Source organism: Lynx rufus, unplaced genomic scaffold (assembly GCF_022079265.1).
Source record: "Lynx rufus isolate CCGP_SWC_20201006 ecotype Redwood Valley unplaced genomic scaffold, mLynRuf1.p SCAF_12, whole genome shotgun sequence".
NCBI lineage: Eukaryota > Metazoa > Chordata > Mammalia > Carnivora > Felidae > Lynx > Lynx rufus.
The window spans coordinates 67,456,583-67,478,051 of NW_025814826.1; the positions used below are offsets into that span (position 1 = coordinate 67,456,583).

The window sequence follows — 21,469 nt, forward strand, 5'->3', positions numbered from 1 at the left end:
GCATGGCATCCTGGAACAGGAAAAGAACATTAAAGGGAAAAGAATGAAATCTGAATAAAGTGTGGGAAAATGTGCCATAGGATGGCAAATGATGAGAGACAAGAGGGGCCTGGATGTAGGTGTTTAGAACACACAGACACACACACACAGACACATACACACACTGCAGTGTGGCTTACAATTGAAACCCACTAGTTCAGTTCACCATCTTAGCAAAGAAAATGGGAAACATCACAGCCACAGATGCTGAAAACTGATGAAATCCAGCAACCTTTCCGAATTAAACAAAAAAATTGAGGAAATGGAAGACAAGAGGACATTTTCTGTCACAAGGAAAATACTGGAACACTTTTCCCTTGAGGTGAAAGTGGGGTCAGATGCGTCTTGTCACGACCTCCACTCCCATGAAGCAGAATTATGGGTGGCACAGGAATTACTAGGTCACTGGAAGAAATGAAACACACAGTGGCTGGGAAATAGGAAGCAAGCAGCTACTATTCACCAAAGATGATGAACTTTGGACATAAGCAGTACCTTGGGCAATGGCCCGAAATGCAAGGTCAGTACTCAAAAATCAAATTTAAAAACCCATGGTGTGTTTATACAACAACAATGAACACGTGGAAAATGAAATGTGCAAAAACACACATAGCATTTGAAAACCACCACATACCTGGAAACAAACGCAAGCAGATTTCTGCAAGATTTCCATATCGAAGCTGTGAAACAGGTGAAATGGAAGGACTTAAACCAACGGGTGAGCCAGGCTTCTGGATGGAGCAACCCAGTAGAGGTAGGACAGCTGTTCTCCTCAAGTTCATCGTCAGATTCCATGAAATCCCAGTCAGAGTCTCACCAGGTTAGTGTCTGTGTGTGTGTGTGTGTGTGTGTGTGTGTGTGTTGGGGTGGGGGTGGGGGCTAGTTGATTCAAAATATTCAAATGTTTATGGAACTTTGGGGGCTAGGAATGTCCAAGGCAATCTCGTGGAAGAAGAGAGGAACAGAGAACCTGCACTCTTACGCAAGATTCTTTCATCTCGTCAATGCACATGGTCTAGCTGGGATTGAAAAATAGACTGACATGGGGCGCCTGGGTGGCGCAGTCGGTTAAGCGTCCGACTTCAGCCAGGTCACGATCTCGCGGTCTGTGAGTTCGAGCCCCGCGTCAGGCTCTGGGCTGATGGCTCCGAGCCTGGAGCCTGTTTCCGATTCTGTGTCTCCCTCTCTCTCTGCCCCTCCCCCGTTCATGCTCTGTCTCTCTCTGTCCCAAAGATAAATAAACATTGAAAAAAAATTAAAAAAAAAAAGAAAAATAGACTGACAGGGAGAAAAGAGGTCTCAGAAAAAGCCACGCACTTTCTGACAATGTTGACCCGGAAGGTTGTGGGATAAGACAGTCATTGGCACTAACCAGTGGTGGGTGGAGGAGATCTTATGCACGTGATTTACACAACAGAAGCAGTTTCAGATGCTTTCTAGATCTCCATGTAAATAGTAAAAGAACAAAGCATGAGCTTTATTTTTTTGGAAGGGAAATGTAGAAGAATGTATCCCTGGGATAATTAAGAATTTAAGACACCTGAACAATATAGTGCTGATCACAGATGAGGAAAAGCGGTAGTGGGATTACATAAAAATTCACAACTTCTGCCCCTGAGAGGATACTGATAAGTGTAAAGATGCCACAGATGAAGAGAAGGCCCTTTAAAACACTGTCTGCCCAAGGGCTTATATTCCATATATGGAATGAACTTCTTCTACGAATCACTACTTGGACAAGCAGATCATCCAATAGAAATTGGAGCCAAAGGCTTGGAGGCTGTTTACCAGAAAATGATATCCAAGTGGATACTAAATATAAGAAAAGTCATCCAACGTGAACGTTTCTGGTGGAAATGAAACTCAGAACTATGGTATGGTAACACCAAAAGGAACGATTAAACATTCACAAACAGCTACTTGTGTGGTGGCAAGATGTTGAGGTGGACACGATCCTTTGGAGTATAAATAGGTTCATCCGCTCTGCAAAACTCTTCAGCAGCTTCTGCTAAAGCCATATGTATGCATCTTAAGGACTCAGCATTTACCACCATGTCAGAACTCACACACGCTCACCTCATGTGAGGACGAGAATATTCACTGCAGAGCTCTTTGGGGGAGGTGACAGCCAGAAACAATGCTAACGCCCATCAGCAGTCAACGATGGAATGTTCATCAGTGGAAAAGTGTACAATGGGGAGAGTAAACCATATACAGCGCTGGGCCACATCAGGGATAGCTTTCCAAACACAAAGCAGAGAAAAGAAGCCAGACCCCAAAACAGACAGTACAGGAGTTCATATTCACAAAGTGCAAAAACAGACAAAACTAACACATAGGCTTGGAAATCCAGACATTTCTTATCTTTAGCCTTGGCTGCTTTTAGTGCCTGATGGAGGAACAGAGGCGGGAATTCGGTAGTTTTTATCCAGTTCTGTTTCTGGAGCTCGTGCGAGTTCCATGGTTATGAGCACTTCCTGAAATCCAGTCAGCTGTCGGCTGGCTTATGAGTGTGCACTCTTCCGTAGAACGTTGGACTTCCAGAAACCCTTCATGTGGCAAATAGAGACAAGCAAGCGACGGAGCTTAGCTGGGTGTTCCTTCCTTTGATCTCAGAGCCGTGAGTGGAAACGTCAACGGTGGCAAGTTACAGGGAGAAAGTATCGGGTAAACACTGGGGTCACAAGGGAGCAGAAGTGGTGAGTGAGCGCCGAAGAATTTAACTCAGGGACTCTCTAAGGAGGCCTCAGATGGCGCCTTGCTCACATGGCCAAGATACACGTGCTTGTGCATCTTAAGGACTCAGCCTTGGTGGTTGGCCAAAGCTGTTGGGCGAGCCCACCAGTGAAGGTAATCACAGTAGTTGTGGGACCCTGCTTGCGGTGGAGCACCCTGTCCGTGCTGGGGCGCAGGTTGGCATTAAGGGTGCATCGAGGTTTATATGTTGGGCCAGGAGCTGGGAACACCTGGCCGAGGGTCCCAGGCGGGAGCTCGTCCTAGAGGGGCCACACCGAGTCTCAGAAAATCAGGTGAGGGCCACATGGACGGGGCACTCCACTTCAGGGTCTGTGTGATCCTGTGAGACATGAGCGAAACATTTCTTTGGCCTCCGTTCTCTTTCTAGAGCCCTGAGATTCTTAGGACAAATAATGAACAGGACATTTCATCTGTGCAGCCATGTGCCAAGGCACCTTGATACTATTTAGAGACAGCCAGAGGCAGAGATGAGATGGCCGTGTAGGCAGAAAACCATCTCCAGGAGAAGTTGTCCATGGAGGAAACAGACCCTCTGGTGGCCTTTCTTGAGCGTTCTTTATCCGTGAAAATTCTAGGCAACGTAGTCACATCTGGGGATGTATAACACTAGTTACTGGGTGAACTGTGCTTTGTTGTTTGCAAGCAGAAAACCTGAAATCAATGACTTTCATCTCTACTTTTTAAGGTTTGAACAGTCGGGAGCTACTTGTTTACAAGAACTGTACGAGCAACTGCACGTTTGTGTATCCAAGCGAAGTGCCTGATGAAGCCCCAAGAGTCTTAAGAACTAACAGCTTCTATTTCGTCCGTTGTTGTGGTGCAATGACTTGCAATGAAGGAGGGCCCACTAATATGGAGAGGGAGATCACACAGGAGCAGACTATTGAGGATGAGTTAGAAGGAACTGTATGCTTGGGGGAGTCAACACTTTCCCTGAGCATTGCCTCCATCCTGGTCAGCCATACACTGACATGAGAAGCCCTCTGGGAGGGTCTGATCTCTTCCCTCATTCCTCAGAGCAAGTTCACTCTCCTTTCCTCCCTTGTGAGCCAGGGATACTGACCCACAGGGCCCCAGGTGGACCAGTTACCCTTTCCCAGCTTATTTCAAGAGAGAAATAAAGAACATTATTGCTTGGGTACTGCTTACCTAGAGATTTGTTTGTGGTTTTAGCATTTGATCTGTTTCTTCCTCTTTAGACATCATCTTGCAAATAGACCAAAACATCTTGTTGCTTTAGCATGCAGAGATGGAGTATTTTTTTAAGTTTATTTTTCAGAGAGAAAGAAACAGATAGAACATGCACAGGAACATGAGCAGGAGAGGGGCAGAGAGAGGGAGACAGAGCCCCATGCTGGGCTCAAACTCAGGAACCATGAGATCACTACCTGAGCCTAAGTCAGACGGGCAACCGCTCATCAACTGAGCCACTCAGATACCCCAAGAGACTAAGTATTTTAAATAAGGCAAAACAGTTACAGGGGAGAGTGTATGAGTTCGCTCAAAGAGAGGTCCCAGCTATGCTCGGACCACAGGCACCCGAGGCCACCTGAGACTCTGTGCTTTAGTTCTAAGGTGGGGATGATGGAAGCCAAGAGGGAGCTGGGCAAGAGGTGGCACGTGGATATGATGGCCTGACGTTAGAGACTGTGCCCGGTGTCCGGTGTGGGCCAATCAGACAAGTTGTGCACGAGCCGCAGTCCTCCCTCAAAGTTGGGCCTATCCTCCCACCAGGGCTAGAAGGTCTCCCAGGTGCTGACATTTGAGCAGGGGGAGAGGCTGGGAGTCTGCTGGTGACCAACTTGAAATGGCATGGAGACTTCTGTGCTGAGGTTGTCATTCTTGCACATGTGGTGGTTTCAAAAAAGAGGTGTGAGGGGAATAGAAAAGTGTCACCTTCTTTACCCTCGTCCTTACTTCTCCTTTAAATCAAACCAGAGCTTCAATTAGATAAAACTACCATAACATAAAATCCAAGATTCCAGTGTTTTTACTAGAGTCACAATATTGAGGTGTCACTACTATTTAATTACAGAACATTTTATACCCCAAAGAGAAATGGGCTTCTGCCAACAGCCAGGAAGCGTAGGACCTCTCTTGCAAAGTAGGCAGTTATTTCTGCAGGAAAGTGAAAAAACATTTGCAAAGAAAGTGAGACTTCAGGTCAGCAGCGGTGAGGCGGTGCCACACGCACGGTCAGCCCGGTCCCTCCCCCGGGGCAGCCACGAGAGCGTCCGACGCCAACCCTCCACTTCTGTGCCCCAGCAAGGGTGTGCAAACTCTGGCGAAATCATGAGGCTGATGCTCTGAAAGTCTCTCCCCTTCCAGCAACTATAAATATTCACAAACTCGTACAAGAAAACCTGCGTGTCTGGGCTGGCCAAAAAAAAAAGAGAGGGCCCCCTCTAACTCCCGAAATGAGAAGAATCACAGACTAGGGAGCAGCCCGCACAGCAGCCCCCGGGGACAGGCGTGGGTCCGGTTCTGTGAGGGAAAGGATGCGAGGCAGAGGCCCAGGCAGGATCAGAAGATGGGACCAGACGCCCACGGGAAGGCAGGACTGCGGAGAATGGACGACGTGGTGCAGAAACTCTGTCCAGCAGCATCGGGAGAAGAGAGGAAGCTGAGCTCCGCGAGGCTGGGGCTGAGGAGGACTATGTTCCCGCCTGAGAACGCGGATCCTTCTCGCACCAGTGGAGCCTTCGGGGGCCCTCCCAGGCTGAGTAATTCACACAAACGTGGCCCTGGGCAAGGGACCGTGCTCGGGTAACAGGAAGAGGCCACCTAAAGGCTCAGGTGGAGCACAGCCTGGGCCCAGGCCCCACCTGCCGGGAGACCAGATGTCCCGGGAGTGGACGTCAGGTTTTTGTTATTTTATTTCATTTTATTTCATTTGAATTTTACTTTATTTTTGAGGATTTTTCTAACGTTTATTTTTGAGAGAGAGAAGGAGAGAGAGAGAGGGAGGGAGGCGGACAGAGAGGGAGACAGAGAATCCAAAGCAGGCTGCACCCTGTCAGTGCAAAGCCCCGTGTGGGGCTCGAACCCACACACCATGAGATCATGACCTGGGCTGAAGTCGGATGTACAACCGACTGAGCCACCCAGCCGCGCTCGGAGGTCACGGATTTTAAAGGCAAGGCTATTTGTGTATGGAAAGAATGACAAGGCACAAGACGATGATTCTTAAGCACGGTGTCTCCAGGTAAGAGGAAGGATTTTTAGCAAGAGCCCAACGGACACCCACAGCCAAGCCTCAGGAGATGGCACGCAGGTCACACGAAAAGGGACCCCCACGAAGCACTCCTACAGCACGGCCGGAGGAGCACAGAGAAGCAGGAAACGACCCGGAGACGCTTTCACTGCAGGATGTTTGCAAGGTGTGTGACGAGGCCACTCTCGATCCAAGGTCCTTCGAGGCGGAGGAGGCACCAAGGCCTCGAGAGGCGGGCCCGGCGGCGGGGGTTCCGCTGGCATCTCTGCCAGGGAGGCGCTGCGAGGCCGTGCGGCTGCACGAATTCTCTGAGCCTCGGCTTTGCCGCGGGCGACACGGGGACAGTCCCGGTGCTCACCTGCCAGGGCTGCCATGGAGATCAGGAGAGCCTGTGCCCCGCTGCACAGAGGGACTCACACACACTGCCTCCGGGGGAGCAGTTTGGATTCCGGGCCTGCCCGCCAGCAGCCAGCAGGTGTCCCCACAGGGCAGGGCCTCAGGGAAGGAGACTTGGCAGTGGCAGGAGCCACAATCCCCCTGCTGAGCGCCTATTGAAGCAGCTGCCTCCCTGGGGCCTGTGAAAGGGGAATGGCTGCATAGAGTGCCCGCGGGAAGACCTCACAGCTCGGCGGGAGAAGGGCTGGGCCTGGGCCGGCGTGGCAAGCCCAGGCTCCAGCTTGTGCCCGTGTGTCCCCAGGGTCCCCAGGGCCCTCTCTTCCTGCCTCCACGTGCCCTTCGGCTGCGCCTGGCTGGGGCACGGAGAAGACCTCCTCCCGGCAGCAGCCCTCCTGCACTGGACGCAGCAAGGAGGGCGCACGCTCCTTCCTCCTCCAGGGAGTCCGCACAGGGAACACACGCCAGCGGGCCACTCGGCGGGCGCCCGGGGCTGGCCCAGGCACATGTGCGGCCCCTCCGTCATTGCTTTGCTGTGAGCTGAGTGCCCGGTTCTCCCCCAGTGAGGTGGGGGTGGGGAAGGAGGGGGAGCAGAGCCACCCCACCACTCACCCTTGCCTCCCGGCCCCTTTCCACGCCGGGGGTGTCACCTGGCCGCAGGCAGCGTGGGACAGGCTGCTCGCTCCTGCCATCTAGGAGATCCCAGCCGCCTCACAGCTGTCCAAAGCCCCTTCCTCCCATGAGGTCAGGCAGGGGTGGCCCCTGTCCTGAGGGCCACTGTGGGAGGCCGGCCGGGCACGGCACACAGACGGCTTCGTTGAAGGGAGCGTGTGGCTGTGCCTGGCTGAGGTGGCTTCTCTGTGGTCACCCTGCAGCCCGCCAGAGGAGATCACCATCCTCCCTGCTTTCAGAGGAGTCTCATGGGCCCAGATGTCCACCTCAGCTCCTCGGTGGCTATTGTAAGAAACAAGACTCCTGACCTGCTTACCCAGGCCCTCGGCTGGGTGCTTCAGTCACAGTCCCAGAGCACTGGCAGGGCCGGGAGGAGCCCAAGTGGACTGAGCAGAGCAGGTAGGGGGACGACTCACGGCCCAGCTTCAAGGTCTAGGCTGGCAAGACCAATGCAGACAAAGAGTCTGGCCTTTGGAGTGGTGGTGAGCAGGACAGGGGCGCCAACCTGTCTGTTGTGCGTGGGGGCGGGTTGAGGACAGAGGGGATATGAGATTGGACGGGCGGGTGGGGGTGGGGGCGGATCTGAAGCCCCTGGAACTAGTGTTGGGGGCTACGGGGGCCAAGGCCCTCCGACGGTGCTCCTCGCTGGAGAAGGCGCTGGTGGCACTGGGCTCACAGGCAGGACCTGCGGCCAGATTCATCCCCCTGCCCCTCGGTGCGAGGCGCCGGCTGGACAGTGCTGTGGCTCCAGAAGCAGGGTCCGTGGGAGAAAACAAGGGTGGCCGGGGGCAGGCAGAAGGGGGCTGGCAGCACCGCTGGCCCGACGGCGCGGTGACGTGACTAGTTGATGGCCCGGAAGGTGAGGAGGGGGGGGGTGGAGGGCATGAACACGAACTGGTAGGTCATCTTTAGGTCCTCCTGCCTGAGCGTCTCCACCAGGAAGCTTTTCAGCACCTAGGACAGAGGCACGGGTTCCACCTGGCCAAATGGTCAACCCCGACGTCCTGGTCCACCTTCCCTCGCCTTTCTGGACCCTACCTTTCGGGTCAGGCGCAGCGGAGGAGAAGGAGAGGCCGGTGGTCCCCAAGCAGGCCACCCGGCACCCCCAGGCCCCGCCCACCCGCAGGCCACGCCCTGCCCGGTCGCATCCCGCTCAGCCCCTGGGCCACCCAGGCCCGCTCACGTGGTGCAGCAACAGCAGCATCTGTGCCTCTGCCAGGCGCCGCCCCGGGCACTGGCGCAGACCAAAGCCGAAGGCCAGGTGTGGGTATCTGGTGCCAGAGCCCCTGTTGTCCAGCCAGCGCTGGGGATGGTAGCACTCGGGCCTCTCAAACACAGAGGGGTTTCGACCCAGGGAGTAGAGTTGCACCTTGACCCATGTCTGCGGAGAGGTGGGGAGGGGCGGGGTCGGTGGCCCCAGGAGTGAGAAGGTCACGCGGGCTTGGCGTCTGCTGGAGGGGCTGTGGGGCCTCACTCACCCCTGCCGGGATGTGGTAGTTCTGCAGCACCACGTCCGAGGGCACCTTTCGGTCCACAGACATCCCCACGGGGTACAGCCTGTGGATGGGGGCACCCGACAGGGTCCTCAGCGGTCCCTGGGACCCTCGCTTCCCTTCGGCCACCTTCCTATCCCAGGATGCGCCGGCCTGGGGGAGCTGCCAGCCACCCTCCCGGGTCGCCTCTGGCACCGGGAAGCCTAGATCACGAGGAGCTGCTTCCTTGCACTTCCTGAGTCAGACAAAGTTCCCTGAGCCTGAGCAGGCCCCGGACACGGCGGACACGGCCGAGGATGGTGCCCAGGGCATTGAAGTGGGATCCCAGGGGGAGAAGAGCTCCTAACCCTTTCGGGAGAACAGGACGAGGTACAGGGTTGCATCTTGGGCGAAGCCGCTTCTCAGCCCCAGGACCTGGCCGCAGGCTCCCTGGGCACTGCCGTCCAGACAGTGGGGCCAGGACAGAGGCGGCAGCCGGGGCCTGCCACACCCACCTCAAGGTCTCCTTGAGGGCCGCCCGCAGCAGGGGCAGCTCCGAGGTTGCGCTCTGGGGATCCTGCGAGATCCTGGCCTCGGCCCCCAGGCTCTCCTGGCGTAGGGCCTGCTGCACTTCAGGGTTTCGAGCCAGCTCAAAGAGAGTCATCAACAGGGGGTAGGCCGTCTGCAGGAGCCACGGGTGCAGGGCTCAGACCTTGGCCCAGGCCACGCACCTCAGCCCCCGGGGCCTCTCCACCCCGGAAGACGGTCCTCCCTTGGGGGTGGGTCGCCTCAGATCCGCGGTGACGTGGACGCCCGGAGAAGGACTCATCCCAGGGATCTGGGACCTCAGGATCTAAAACCTAACACCTGACTCCCTCAGGGAAGGTGTCCCCAGGCTCAGTAAAGATCCAGGCCTTCTCCAGCCCCTTCGAGGCCTGGTTCTCACCCTCCTCTGGGGTCCTTCCTCTCACGGGTGTGTATGGGGGGGTGTTCTACTGCCCCAAACCGTTGGCACCCAGTAGGATTGTCGCCCGGACACCCGCAGGCAGGTCAGCCCAGACCTTGTGGTCGGAACATGGACGGCCCGCCCCGGCCCCTGAGTCGGCTGCAAATTTGGGGAGTTTCTCCACCGCAGGCCTGTGCCTCTCCTCGGAGCCCCGGGTGCCGGGTCCAGAGCACAACATCACAGATGCTGGTGCGTGAACCTGAGGTGGAGGGCCAGGAGGCTCTGGCTGCACTCCACACCCCACGGCCTGCCCCCACCCCCAGGCTGCATGCCGTCTGTTGTCTCTTGCACAAGCTGGAGCCCTGTGCGCCCCTTTCTGTCATCCGCCCGTCACCTCCAAAGCACCTCTGACCTGGGGCTGGGAAGGGTTCCTGGTGCAGGCAGCCCTCCAGCTGCATCGCGGCCCTTCCCCTCTTCCCAGGACCCAGGCGACTGAATGGTGTCTGTGCTGCTCATGTCTCTGGGCTCGTCCACCCTGCACTGGGCCTAGAGTGTGGCATCCCACTCGGGGAACTGCAGACCCCTTCCCTTGAGGGTCAGTTCCCGGGCCCCCCACCCCAGGGCAGAGCTTTCTGTCAGCTCGGAACAGGAGCCTGCAGGAGACACAGGCAGGGGGGGCACGCAGCCTGGGGTCAGGAGGCTCCATGGCCTAGGGCAGGGCTGGTTGCTGTCCTGACCGTGTCCACGCTCCCGGTGGTGAGCTCGATGGCGTTGGCCCGGATGGCCTCGAGGCTCAGGTCCGCGTGCGTCAGCAGCTCCCCCACGATGCCGCTGTAGTGCTCCGGGTGGCTGAGGGCCAGCTCCTGGTAGATTTTCTGGGTGGCATTGTTGGCTGTGGGGCACGGAGAGACAGGGGCCGGGGCACTTCTCCTCATGCCCCTGCCCGTCAGCCCACCTGCCCCGAGCCATGTGCTCAGCACCGGCCCGGCCCGGCCTCACCGCCAAGCCTCTCGGGGCCACAAAGGCCCCTGAGGTGACCTCAGCCCTCCCCCAGCCTGTGGTGACGGGAAACCGGGGACCCCGGTGTCCCTGGCATTCAGCGCTTGCCCGGTCTCTGGCCCTCACCATACTGGAAGATGTAGTCCCAGGACTCAAAGTGCTCCTTCCACAGCCGAGTGCTTGTCCAGCGTGATAGGGCCCTGGGCATGAACATGAGCTGCACGGTAGACTTTAACATGGCCTTCAAAGCCCGGAGAAAGTTCAGGCTGGCAGGACTTGGGCTGTGGCCAAGGAGGCCCAGCCGCTCTCCAAAAAGGGCTAGATTGCTGGCTGTGGACCGGGAACGGTTGCTGAGCCCAGGGTGGCCGCCAGCGTCACGGGGGCCTCAGCCCCGTTCCCGGCCGGTCCCGGCTTCCCCGAGCCCTGCCCCCCTTCCCTCCCACCCTGACCCCGCGGACCTTCTACGGTGTAGTAGAGGATGCTGGGCTGGATGTCCACGGTCAGACTCCCCCGGGCATTCTGCAGCACTCTCGACTTCAGGGCCTTCGAGAAATCCCTTGCCACCCAGTCCACCATGGGCAGGTACTTCTGGACGGCCTGAGGCGACAGCACGTCTGGGTTCAGCTTCAGTCGGTTCATGCGCCATTCGGGCCCGTTTCTGTAGAGCAGAGAGAGGCGCTTCAGGGGAGCCCGAGTCAGCAGCCTGGGGCCAGCCCTGGACCCATCTTCCTCGTCTCCAAGGGGAAGGGGCGAGGCAGGGAGCGGCCCGCTGGTCCCAGGGGGCAGGCTGCCCGCCTGGGGGCGTGAGCGCCAGCCCTTTCCCTCAGGGAGGCCTTGTGTGCTGGGCCCAGGGCGCCCCCGTCGAAGGTGGGGCTGAGCCCGGAACTTCTGCCTGGCCGTGCCGCCTGGGTTCGTGGAGTTTGTTCACGCACACCTGCAGGCCCCTTGGCTGGCACGTCAGCAGCTGTCCGGGCTCTCCCTGTCCCTGAAGGCAGGGGAGAGGTGGGCCAGCCAGCTCCAGAGTGAGGGGCCCCCGGCAACCTTCTCCTTCCAACCCTCCCTGCTCTGAGAATGATGCTTCTGGGCCGGTCCCACGTCCCCTGTCCACCCAAGAGGATACACACACACACTCGCGCGCACACACATACACAAACACACGCACACACACAGGTGCTCACACACACACCCACCTACAGCTTAGCTCCTGGGCAAAGGTGTCTTCTTCCCCCGTCCCCTTGTCCCCTTCTCCCCAACCCCCCCCCCCAGCCCCGGCCTCTCTCCTCCTCAGCCACCTGGGCTCTAGTCAATGCCAGTGGGTCCTCAGGCCCCAGCACATGCTGACACGTTCCCGAGCCCCTAGCCCCGACTCTCCTCCCGCTGCCCTGGGCTGCCCGCCCTGACCTGTAGGAAGGGAGAAGCCCACCCCGCACGGGGAGTCCGCGGAGGCCTGTGCAGCCTGGGGGCTCCCTGATGGCAGCGATCATCCGTCCTCCTCCCTGAGGCCGCGGCCCCGCTGCCCCTCCTCAGCCCCAGGACACATATGATCCCCAAGGGGTGGGCACCCAGCGGGAGCCGGCGGCCGCTCTCCCGCCCCAACCTGGACGGGCCTTGGGCAGGCCCGCTTGCCATCAGCCCTGCCCCGCCCCTCCCCGCCCCTGCCCGCCCAGACTCCCTCTCACAGCAAGAACACGCCACATTTGTGCCCGCGATGCTGTCGGTAGGCCAGCCAGGGGTCCAGGGGCGGCCGCCACGGTTGATGGCCGTCCACTTGCTGTAGCCTCTGCACGTCCTCGGGCAGCATCAGGAGCACCATGCGTGTCCCTCCCACGTCATACCTGTGGGACGAAGCTCGGAGCCCTGCTGGGGGACCCGTGCCCTCCCCCAGGCCTCACTGTGCAGGACCCAGGCGGCCCGTCTCCCCCGGGCCTGTCCCTTCTCCCGGACTGGGGCTCTCCCGGAGCGGGCAGTCCCTCCCGCGGTCTGACCCAAGCCTCTCCTGCTCTGCTGTCCGCGCTCTGCCCTCTCAGCCACGGCCAGGGAGTGCTCCCTCCTCCCCAAGAGCCGCAGTCTCCAGGTGCCGGGCCGAGAACCCCCGCTGCTCGGCACCCACCCCGCCTCCCCGGGGACGCAGAGCACAGGCGGCAGTGCGCCTGGCCCGGACTCAGCAGCCGCTAGGGAGAGCCGCACAGGTGCTGTGGCTGAGGTGGGCGGGGAGGCCTTTACCTGAAAATGGGCCCCAGCTCCTGGAAGAGCTGGTGCACCTCCAGGTGAAGGTTCTCCAGGCGCCGCTCCTTCCAGATCTGCAGCAACCTCATCCACTTGTTGCCGGGGCAGCGCGGTATGGACTCGAAGGGCAGCACCGCCTTGGGGGCCGGAGCGGCTCCGGCGCCCGGTGCACGTGCCCTGCCCGGGGACGGCCAGGGCCCTGCCAGCCACGCTCGTGCCTTTGCCCCGAATGCCATCGTGCTGCTCCCTCCGCCCCCCGTCAGCGCAATTCTTTTATCTCGCTGGAGGCCTGGGCCTGCGGCCTGATCGCGTCATGGGAGAAGTTGTCCCTGGACCAGGCCAGGAAACCCGCAGCGGGGGTCAGGGCTGGAGGCCTCCAGAAGAGACGGATGGGCACCTTGTGCCACGATTTCGCAAGGCCTGCTGGCTGCTGGGTGTGGAGAGCAGGGCAGGGTCTGGATCGGGGGCTGAGTGGGGCTGGCGGGTTGTGAGCACTTCCCTCCTCCCCGGTGGGGGAAGGGAGCAAGACGGATGGGGCCCCTTATCTAATCGAGAGACGCAGGGGCCTGCGCTGTTCTCCTCTCCTTTCTACAAGGACCAGAGCGGGAAGCAGTGGGCAGCCATGAGTCCCACAAACCTACGTGCCTTCTGTCCGCTCTTCCCAGATCATAGGCTGGGTGCAGGGAACGCCCACGTGAGCCGACAAGGGTCCCCGCCCGGGAGGGCTTTCAGGGCACTTAGGGGACTCCAGCGACCCAACTGTGGGTGGCACCGATGTGGCCGGCACCCCGTCTCGCCGGCTCTGCTGCCCCAGCTCTGGGGCAGCGAATGCCCAGGACACGAGCCAGCCACTCCTCAGGCGGGGAAATGAGGCACCGCTTGCCTGGCCCCCGTGTGGCCCCCCGCAGGGGCGGCGCTCAGTGCCCAGGCCCTCCTTTCTCACCCGGAAGCCTGCGCTCAGGGGTGCGGACCCAGAGCTCAGGCCATAGGCGGGAGGACCAAGTCCACAATGGGGGCTGTGGGCGTGGGCTCCCACCCTCTGGAGGGTGGATCCCGGCTTTGGGGTCCCAGGGCACCTCACCCACGTCAGGCGGGGTTCCCCCGAGGTGGCTCTGGCCATCATCGTTCCCATTTTCAGATGAGGGGTCACAAGCCCTGGGTTCCTGCCACCCCCAGGGCTCCCAACGTGTCACAGGGGCCCCGCGGCCCTGGCTCCTGCTGGGCCCCCAGCCCTGACCGTGATTTGGGGAGGGGGCGATGAGGTTCTGGAGGCAGCATGGAGGCTGCGTGCGGGTGTCGGTGGGAAGGGCCAAGATCTGAGTTCTTCAAGGGTACTTCAGTGGGATCCTGTCCCTGCTCCAGTCGTTGCCCCGGGGAGTCTTCGGCGGGGCGAGGAGTCACGACTGCCCAGGCCCCTTCAGCAAGCTGCCACGTGCGCGTGCCTCAGCCCCGAACGGTGGGCACGCCTTGCTTCGGCAGAGACGCAGGCTGAAGCCACAGCGGCCCAGGCCAAGCCGGCCCCGCCTGCTGCCACCCTCCGCCCCCAGCGGCGGCCCAGGCGGCGGAAGTCGTGGGCGCCCTCTGGAGGCCCGCGGGCCAACTGCAGCCGCGCCTCGGGCCCCGCCCCCAGCGGGGACTGTCCCCGCCCCCCGTCGTCTGCCCACCGCGGGTCCAGGCGGCCCCTCTTCTGGAAGCGCGGCTCTTAAGGGGCCCTGGGATCCAGCGGCTTCCACGCACGTATTTGCACTGCATTCCGCTGCCAACCAGAGTGTGGGCGATAGGAAAAGCCGGCCGAAGTGGGGACCACGGGCCAAGGCCCAGTCGGGGAGCACGGTCTCTGCGGCGGTGCGTTCCCACCGCTGAACTTGCAGGGTTGGAAACGAGTGCGTGCACCCGTCCTTCCGCGCTGTAGTGAGCAGGGGCCGCCACGGGACGTGGCGCAGGAGAAGCGCGTCATCGTGTCCGGGCACACAGCGGGCTTCCCAACGCGAGTGGGGAGCGCTGTCCCAGGGCCCACGTGGGAAGGACGCGCGACCGTGGAGGGTCAGGTGACAGGACGGCACTGAGGGACAAGAGACACGTCTCAGAAGCTCACGACAGCACGACACACTTTGCCTGGTTTCCAGCACGGCTGAAGTGCAGACAACGCAGTGCACCAAATACCGGCCGTTTACCACCAGGCCCCAAGGCCTGGGAGAGACAGGGACTGAGTGATGGGGCCTGGTGTTGGGGCACAGGAAGGCGGGTTCCCTGGGGATGTGCAGCTAGACGTGCGTTGCTGCTTGTCTTCTAGGACTTGGGTTGGGTCCGGTGCTCGTTCCACCCCCAAAGATCGGGTCTGGGAAAAGGCAATAGGTCTCGAGGCCCCTGGTCCTCTGCAGGTGGTCCACGGCTACCAGTGCGTAGAGGCTGCTTCGGCCGGAGTGGGGGTGGGACACGGTCCCCAGGTTGCTGAGGGTCAAAGGCAACAGCGGCCCCTCCCCTGCTGCCTGCTGAGGACAGTAGGGGGCAGGGCCCCAGCCACCTGGTCTAGAGCTGTGAACACAGGGAGTGCTCCCACAGCCATCATAGGGAGGGGAGGTGCCCCCGGGCTCCGAGCTGACTGATGCTAGGAGCTCCCATTCCAGTGTAATAACCGGCTGGAAACAAAGCAGCAATCCGAAAACCAGAGAACGGATCCCACAGCGTCTTGCACCTTATGCATCCAGTCAGGACTCCGCGGTCCTGTGGGCAGCTCTGAGAGGTCAAGGGACTCCACGCGCAGCATGCCAGCCTTCTAGCTTGATCTTCCCAGCCCGGCCTCATGGCCTACAGGGGTGCCATGGCTTAAGATTCAGTCTGTGTTTCTTGAATGAACAAACGCCTGAGCACATACAGCCCTCGTGTGCACACACCAGCCGCTGCCCCGGCGCGCGGTGTCCCCTCCGCCCCTGGGTTCTCCAATGATGCCGTGGAGAACACAAATGGCTTTGTAGGGATCAGGGCTTCTCCAAGCTCCATACCTTTGTGCTTCCTGCTTCCTCCCCAGGATCAACTCTGGCCCCTGAGTCTGAGTCTGTGTCATTCATATTCTGCTTCCCTGTCCTACACTTTTAAAAACACAGAGCTCACTGCTTCGAACTTGGGTCTGCATGAGTCTGCAGCCAGCAGTAGGAGGGTATGTGTTCATGTGTGTGCATGTTGCCCTCCTCCTAGTTCTCTCCCTCTGCCACCCAACATGCCAGCCAGTTTGAGATGGAACAGAGTGGAAGACAGAAAGAAGGGTGTCACCGAATCTTGCCATCCTAAGCTGTCCTCACACTCTCTAAGGCGGGCAGGTGTTTAGACCTGACACCTTCTGTGGCGGGTGCTTCTCCTATGCAGCTGTCTCTTGCAGTGCCCTTGACATAGCCCAATGCATCTCTATTCTGGGTGGTCGCTGGAGAAGCCTCTGAAAGCCCAAGGGCTCATGCAGTGCATTCGTCTGCACCTGTGGCTCCGGGGCCTCCGTCCTTCTAGGTGCCTACTGAGCAGGTTGCAAAAGGCACCCATGCTGGCTCTTGGTCCCAAGGGGCCCTCCTCTGGCCACTGAAGACACTAGTGCACCTCCCATCCCAGGATCCTGGGTGCAGCTGTTTCCTTTTGGTCGATAGTCGCCTGGGATGTAAATTTCCATCCTGTGACTTTAAACCTTTCAGTGACTTGTGTCTGAGACGTTCCTCCCTGGAGCGCCAGCGTGTCTTGTTTTCTCTAGCTTTCTGTGGCTTTCCGTATATAGTATTGTGTTTTCTGGAAATAGGGAAAGTTTTACTTCTCCCTTACCAATTGATAGCCTTTATTTCTTTTTCTTGTCTGAATCCCATGGCTAGGACTTCCAGGACTATGTCAAATAACAGCGGTGAGAGTGGACATCCTTGGCTGTTCCTGACCTTAGGGGGAAAGCTCTCAGGTTTTCCTCACTGAGTGTGATGTTAGCTGTGGGTTTTTCATATATGGCCTTTATTATGTTGAGGTATGTTCCCTTTTGTAAACCTACTTTGTTGAGGGTTTTTTGTCATAAATCAATGTTGTACTTCTGTCAAATGCCTTTCCTGCATCTACTGAAATGATCATATGGTTTTTATTCTTTCTCGTGTTGATATGATGTATCACATTCATTGATTTGCGAATATCGAACCACATTTGCACCCTGGAATAAATCCCACTTGATTGTGACGAATGATTTTTTTTAATGTACTGTTGGATTCACTTTGCTAATATTTTGTTAAGGATTTTTACGTCTATGCTCGCCTGAGCTATTGGCCTGTAGTTTTATTTTTTAGTGGTGTGTTTATCTGGTTTGGGAATCAGGGTAATGCTGGCCTCATAGAATGAGTTTGGTAGATTTTCTTTCTCTTCTATTTTTTGGAATAGTTTGAGAAGAATAATATTAACTCTGCTTTAAATATTTGGTGGAGGGGCACCTCAGTGGCATCCGACTTGGGCTCAGGTCATGATTTCACGGTTCATGGGTTCAAGCCCCACATTGGGCTCTGCACTGACAGTGCAGAGCCTGCTTGGGATTCTCTCTCTCCCCCTCTCTCTGCCCCTCCCCTGCTCATGCACTCTCTCTCTGTTTCTCAAAATAAATAAATAAACTTTAAAAATATTAAATAAATAAATAAATAAATAAATAAATAAATAAATAAATGGTAGAATTTGCCTGTGAAGCCATCTGGTCCTGGACTTTTGTTTGCTGAGAGTTCTTTGATTACTGGTTCAATTTCATTGGTAGTAATTGGTCTGTTCAAATTTTCTATTTCATCCTGATTCTGTTTGGGGAGGTTATATGTTTCTAGGAATGTACTCATATCTTCGGGTTATCCAGTTTGTTAGCATGTAATTTTTCATAACATCCTCTTATAATCTTTTTTATTTTCTGTGATGTCAGCTGTCATTTCTCCTCTTTCATTTCTGATTTCATTTATTTTTTTCTCTTTCTTTTCATCAGCCTAACAGTTGATCAATTTTATGTTTTCAAAACATAAACCAGCTCCTGGTTTCATTGATCTGTTCAATTGTTTTCTAGTCTCTATTTGATTTATTCATGCTCTAATCTTTATTATTTTCTTCCTTGTACTGGCTTTGGCCTTTGTTCTTCTGTTTCTAGCTCTTTCAGGTGTAAGTTTAGTTTGTTTGTTTGAGATTTTTCTTGCTTCTCGAGGTAGGCCTAACCTGCAAAACTGTCTGTCTTAGATCAGCTTTGCTGTGTCCCAAATATTTTGGACCATTGTGTGTTCACTTTCATTTGTCCCCATATGTCTTTTTATTTCCTCTTTGATCTCTTAGTTGGCCCATTTGTTGGTTTAGCAGGATGTTATTTAGCCTCCATGTGTTTGTGCTCTTTCCAGATTTTTCCTTGTGGTTGATTTCTAGTTTCCTAGCATTGTGTTTGGAAGATGCATGATATGACTTCAGTCTTTTTAAACTTGTTGATACTTGTTTTGTGGCCTAACATATGCTCCATTCTGGAGAAAGTTCCACGTCCACTTGAAAAGAATGTGTATTCCACTCTTTTAGGATGGAATGTTCTGAATATACCTATTAGATCCATCTAGTCCAGTGTGTCATTCAAAGCCATTGTTTCCTTGTTGATTTTCTATTTGGATGAGCTGTCCATTGATGTAAGTGGGGTGTTATGATGGATTACTTTCTTTATGTTTGTAATTAGCTGCTTTATGTTTTGGGTACTCCCATCTTGGGTCCATAAAGAGTTTCAATTGTTATATCTTCATGTTGGATTGTCCTCTGTATGATTATGTAGTGTCCTTCTTTGTTTCTTGTTGCAGGCTTTATTTTAAAGTCTATTCTGTCGATATAAGTATTGCAGTCTGGCTTTCTTTTCACTTCCACTTGCATGATAAATGCTTTTCCATTCCTTCACTTTCAATCTGCAGGTATCCTTAGGTCCGGAATAGGTGTCTTGTAGGCAGCATAAAGATGTGTCTTGCCTTTTTATCCATTCTATCACCCTATGTCTTTTGATTGGAGCGTTTAGTCCATTTCCATTCAAAGTGATTACTGACAGGATGTACTTCTTGCCATTTTGGTTCTCGTTTTACGGTGGTTTTTGTAGTTCTCTGTTCCTTTCTTCTCTTGCTCTCTTCTCTCACATCTTGCTGGCTTTCTTTAGTGGTTGGATTCCTTTCTCTTTATTGTTTGTGTGTCCATTATAGGTTTTTGAGTTGTGGTTACCATTAGGTTTGTATACAACCTCCTCTGCATATAGCAGTCAGTCTGTGTTAAGTTGATGGTCGCTTAAGTTTGAACACATTCGTTACTCCTCCCCACCCGCCATGTTTTAGGCATATGGCATCATACTTTACATCCTTTCATTTTTGTTTCTATATTATTTTGTGAATCCTTTGACTGAATTTTAGTGGGATATACTTAATTTTGCTGCTTTTGTGCTTCCTACCTTTTTTTGTTTTTGTTTTTTACTCTACTTATGGTCTTTTCTTTCCACTCAGCATTCCCCTTAACATTTCTTGTAGGACTGGTTTATTGGTGATGAATTCCTTAACTTTTGTTTGTCTGGGAAACTCTTTCCCCCTCCTTCTGTTCTGAGTGACAGCCTTGCTGGATAGAGAATTCCTGGCTGCAGGCTTTCCCCTTTCAGCACTTGGAATATATCATGCCACTTCCTTCTGGCCTGCCAAGTTTATGCTGAAAAATCTGCTGATAGCCTAACGGGGTGTCCCTTACATGTAACTGTTTTTTCTTTTGCTGCTTTTAAAATTCTCTATCACTTTTTGCATTTAATTATTAAGTGTCTTGGTGTGGACCTCCTTGTGTTGATTTGGTTGGAGGCTCTCTGTGCCTCTTGAATCTGGGTTTCTGTTTTCTTCCACAGATTTCGGAAGTTTTCAGCTATTATTTCTTTAAATAAGTTTTCTGCCCCCTTTTACTCTCTACTCTCCTTCTGGGACCCCTATAATGTGAATGTTTATTACACTTGATGGTGTCGCGGAGTTCCTTTAAACTTAGTTCTCAGTTTTTATTGTTCCTTTTTCTTTTTGTTCAGCTTGGTTACTTTTCATTACTCTGTCCTCCAGGTCGCTGATCTGTTCTTCTGCCTCTTCTAATCTGCTATTAATTCCCTCTAGAGTATTTCTAACTTCAGTATTAAGTTTTTCATCTCTTATTCGTTCTTTTTTATATTTTCTATCTCTTTGCTGAAGGTCTCACTGGGACCCCTCACTCTTCTCAAGTCCAGTGAACATTTTTATGACCATTACCTTAAATTATTTATCAGGCATTTCTTATCTCTATTTCATTTAGTTCTTTTGCTGTGATTTTGTCCTGTTCTTGCATTTGGGAGACATTCTTCTGCCTCGTTTTGTGTAGCTTTCTATTCATCTCTGTGTGTTAGGGAGGTCAGCTACATCTCTTGATCTTGAAAGTAGCAGCCTTATGAAGAAGAGGTTTTGGGGTGCCGTGCAGCACAATGCCCCTTGTTCACCAGAATCATGCACTTTAGTGGTGTCTTCTATGTGGACTGCATGCATTCTGCTGTTGTGGCTGAACTGTGTTTGTCTTCAGTCTAATTGGCTGCAGTGGCCCACAACAGGGGGTGGGCCCTGTGCTATTAAAGGGCCAGTCTGGGGCTGCTGTGGGCTTGTAGTTAGGTGGTGTCAGCAGTGAAACCAGATGCCTGCCCTCAGCCTGCTTGCTGGGACTACAGTCACACGAAGCTGCTGAATTTCCTTCCTTTTTAAGGTTGAATCATATTCCATTGTATACATATACACACATTTTGCTTTTTCTATTCATCTGTCAATGGACACTTGGGTTACTTCCGTGTTTAGCCAATGTGAATAATGCTGCTATGAACATGAGTGTAAAAATATCTCTTTGAGTCCCTGCTCTCAATTCTTTTGTGTATATATACCCAGAAATGGAATTGCTGGGTTGTAATGTAATTCTATTTTTAATAATTTGAGGAATCACCATACTTCTTCCACAGCAGTTATAACATTTAACATTTCCACCAACAGTACACACAGTTTCCAATTTCACTAAATCCTCACCAGAATTCATCGTTTTCTGTTTTTGCTGATAGTAGCCACCCTAATGGGTGTGAGGTCATATCATATTTTTGATTTGCATTTCCCTAGTGATTAGTGATGTTGAGCATCTTTTTGTATGCTTATTGCCCATTTCCATATTTGCTTTGGGAAAATGTCTATTCCTGTCTTTGGTCCATTTTTTATTTAGATTATTTGTTTTTTGTTGTTGTGGAATTTTAAGAGTATGTATTCTGGATATTAATACCTTATCATATATATGACTTATAAATATGTTCTTTTTCTGTGGGTTGCCTTTTACTCAGTGAATAGTGTCTTTTGATACAAAATTTTTTTTAATTTTTATGAAGTCAATTTTGGCTAATTTTTTTTGTCTCCTGTGCCTTTACTGTCATACCAAAAAAAAAAAAAAATCACTATCCAATCCAATGTTGAGAAGATTTCCACCTTTGTTTTCTTCTTAGAGTTTTGTTGTTTTAGGGCTTATCCTTAGGTGTTTGATCAACTTTGAGTGAACTTTTATGCATGGTTTGAAGTAAGGCTCCATCTTCTTTCTTTTTCATATCGATACCCAGTTTTGCCAGCATCATTTATTGAAAAGACTGTCCTTTCCCCATTGCATGGTCTTGACACCCATGTAAAAAATTATTTGACCATTTTGTGAGGGTATATTTCCAGGCTCACTAACTTATTCCATTAATTTATA

At 54.2% G+C, this 21,469-nt stretch overlaps 1 protein-coding gene across 2 annotated transcripts; it reads right to left on the minus strand.

Annotated features, from left to right (window-relative positions):
* Positions 1 to 7,915: 7,915 nt before the first annotated feature.
* Positions 7,916 to 12,954, minus strand: LOC124507515 (cytochrome P450 11B1, mitochondrial-like). Of its 2 annotated transcripts, XM_047073852.1 has the most exons (9): positions 12,716 to 12,954; positions 12,172 to 12,327; positions 10,951 to 11,150; positions 10,619 to 10,822; positions 10,231 to 10,385; positions 9,063 to 9,229; positions 8,554 to 8,632; positions 8,259 to 8,456; positions 7,916 to 8,029 (listed from the first exon to the last, which is right to left on the minus strand). In XM_047073852.1, exons 1-9 carry the CDS (start codon positions 12,952 to 12,954, stop codon positions 7,916 to 7,918), a joined length of 1,512 nt encoding a protein of 503 aa, XP_046929808.1. The 2 variants fall into 2 exon arrangements, with proteins under 2 accessions (XP_046929808.1, XP_046929809.1); XM_047073853.1 differs by lacking the exon at positions 8,259 to 8,456.
* Positions 12,955 to 21,469: the final 8,515 nt, after the last annotated feature.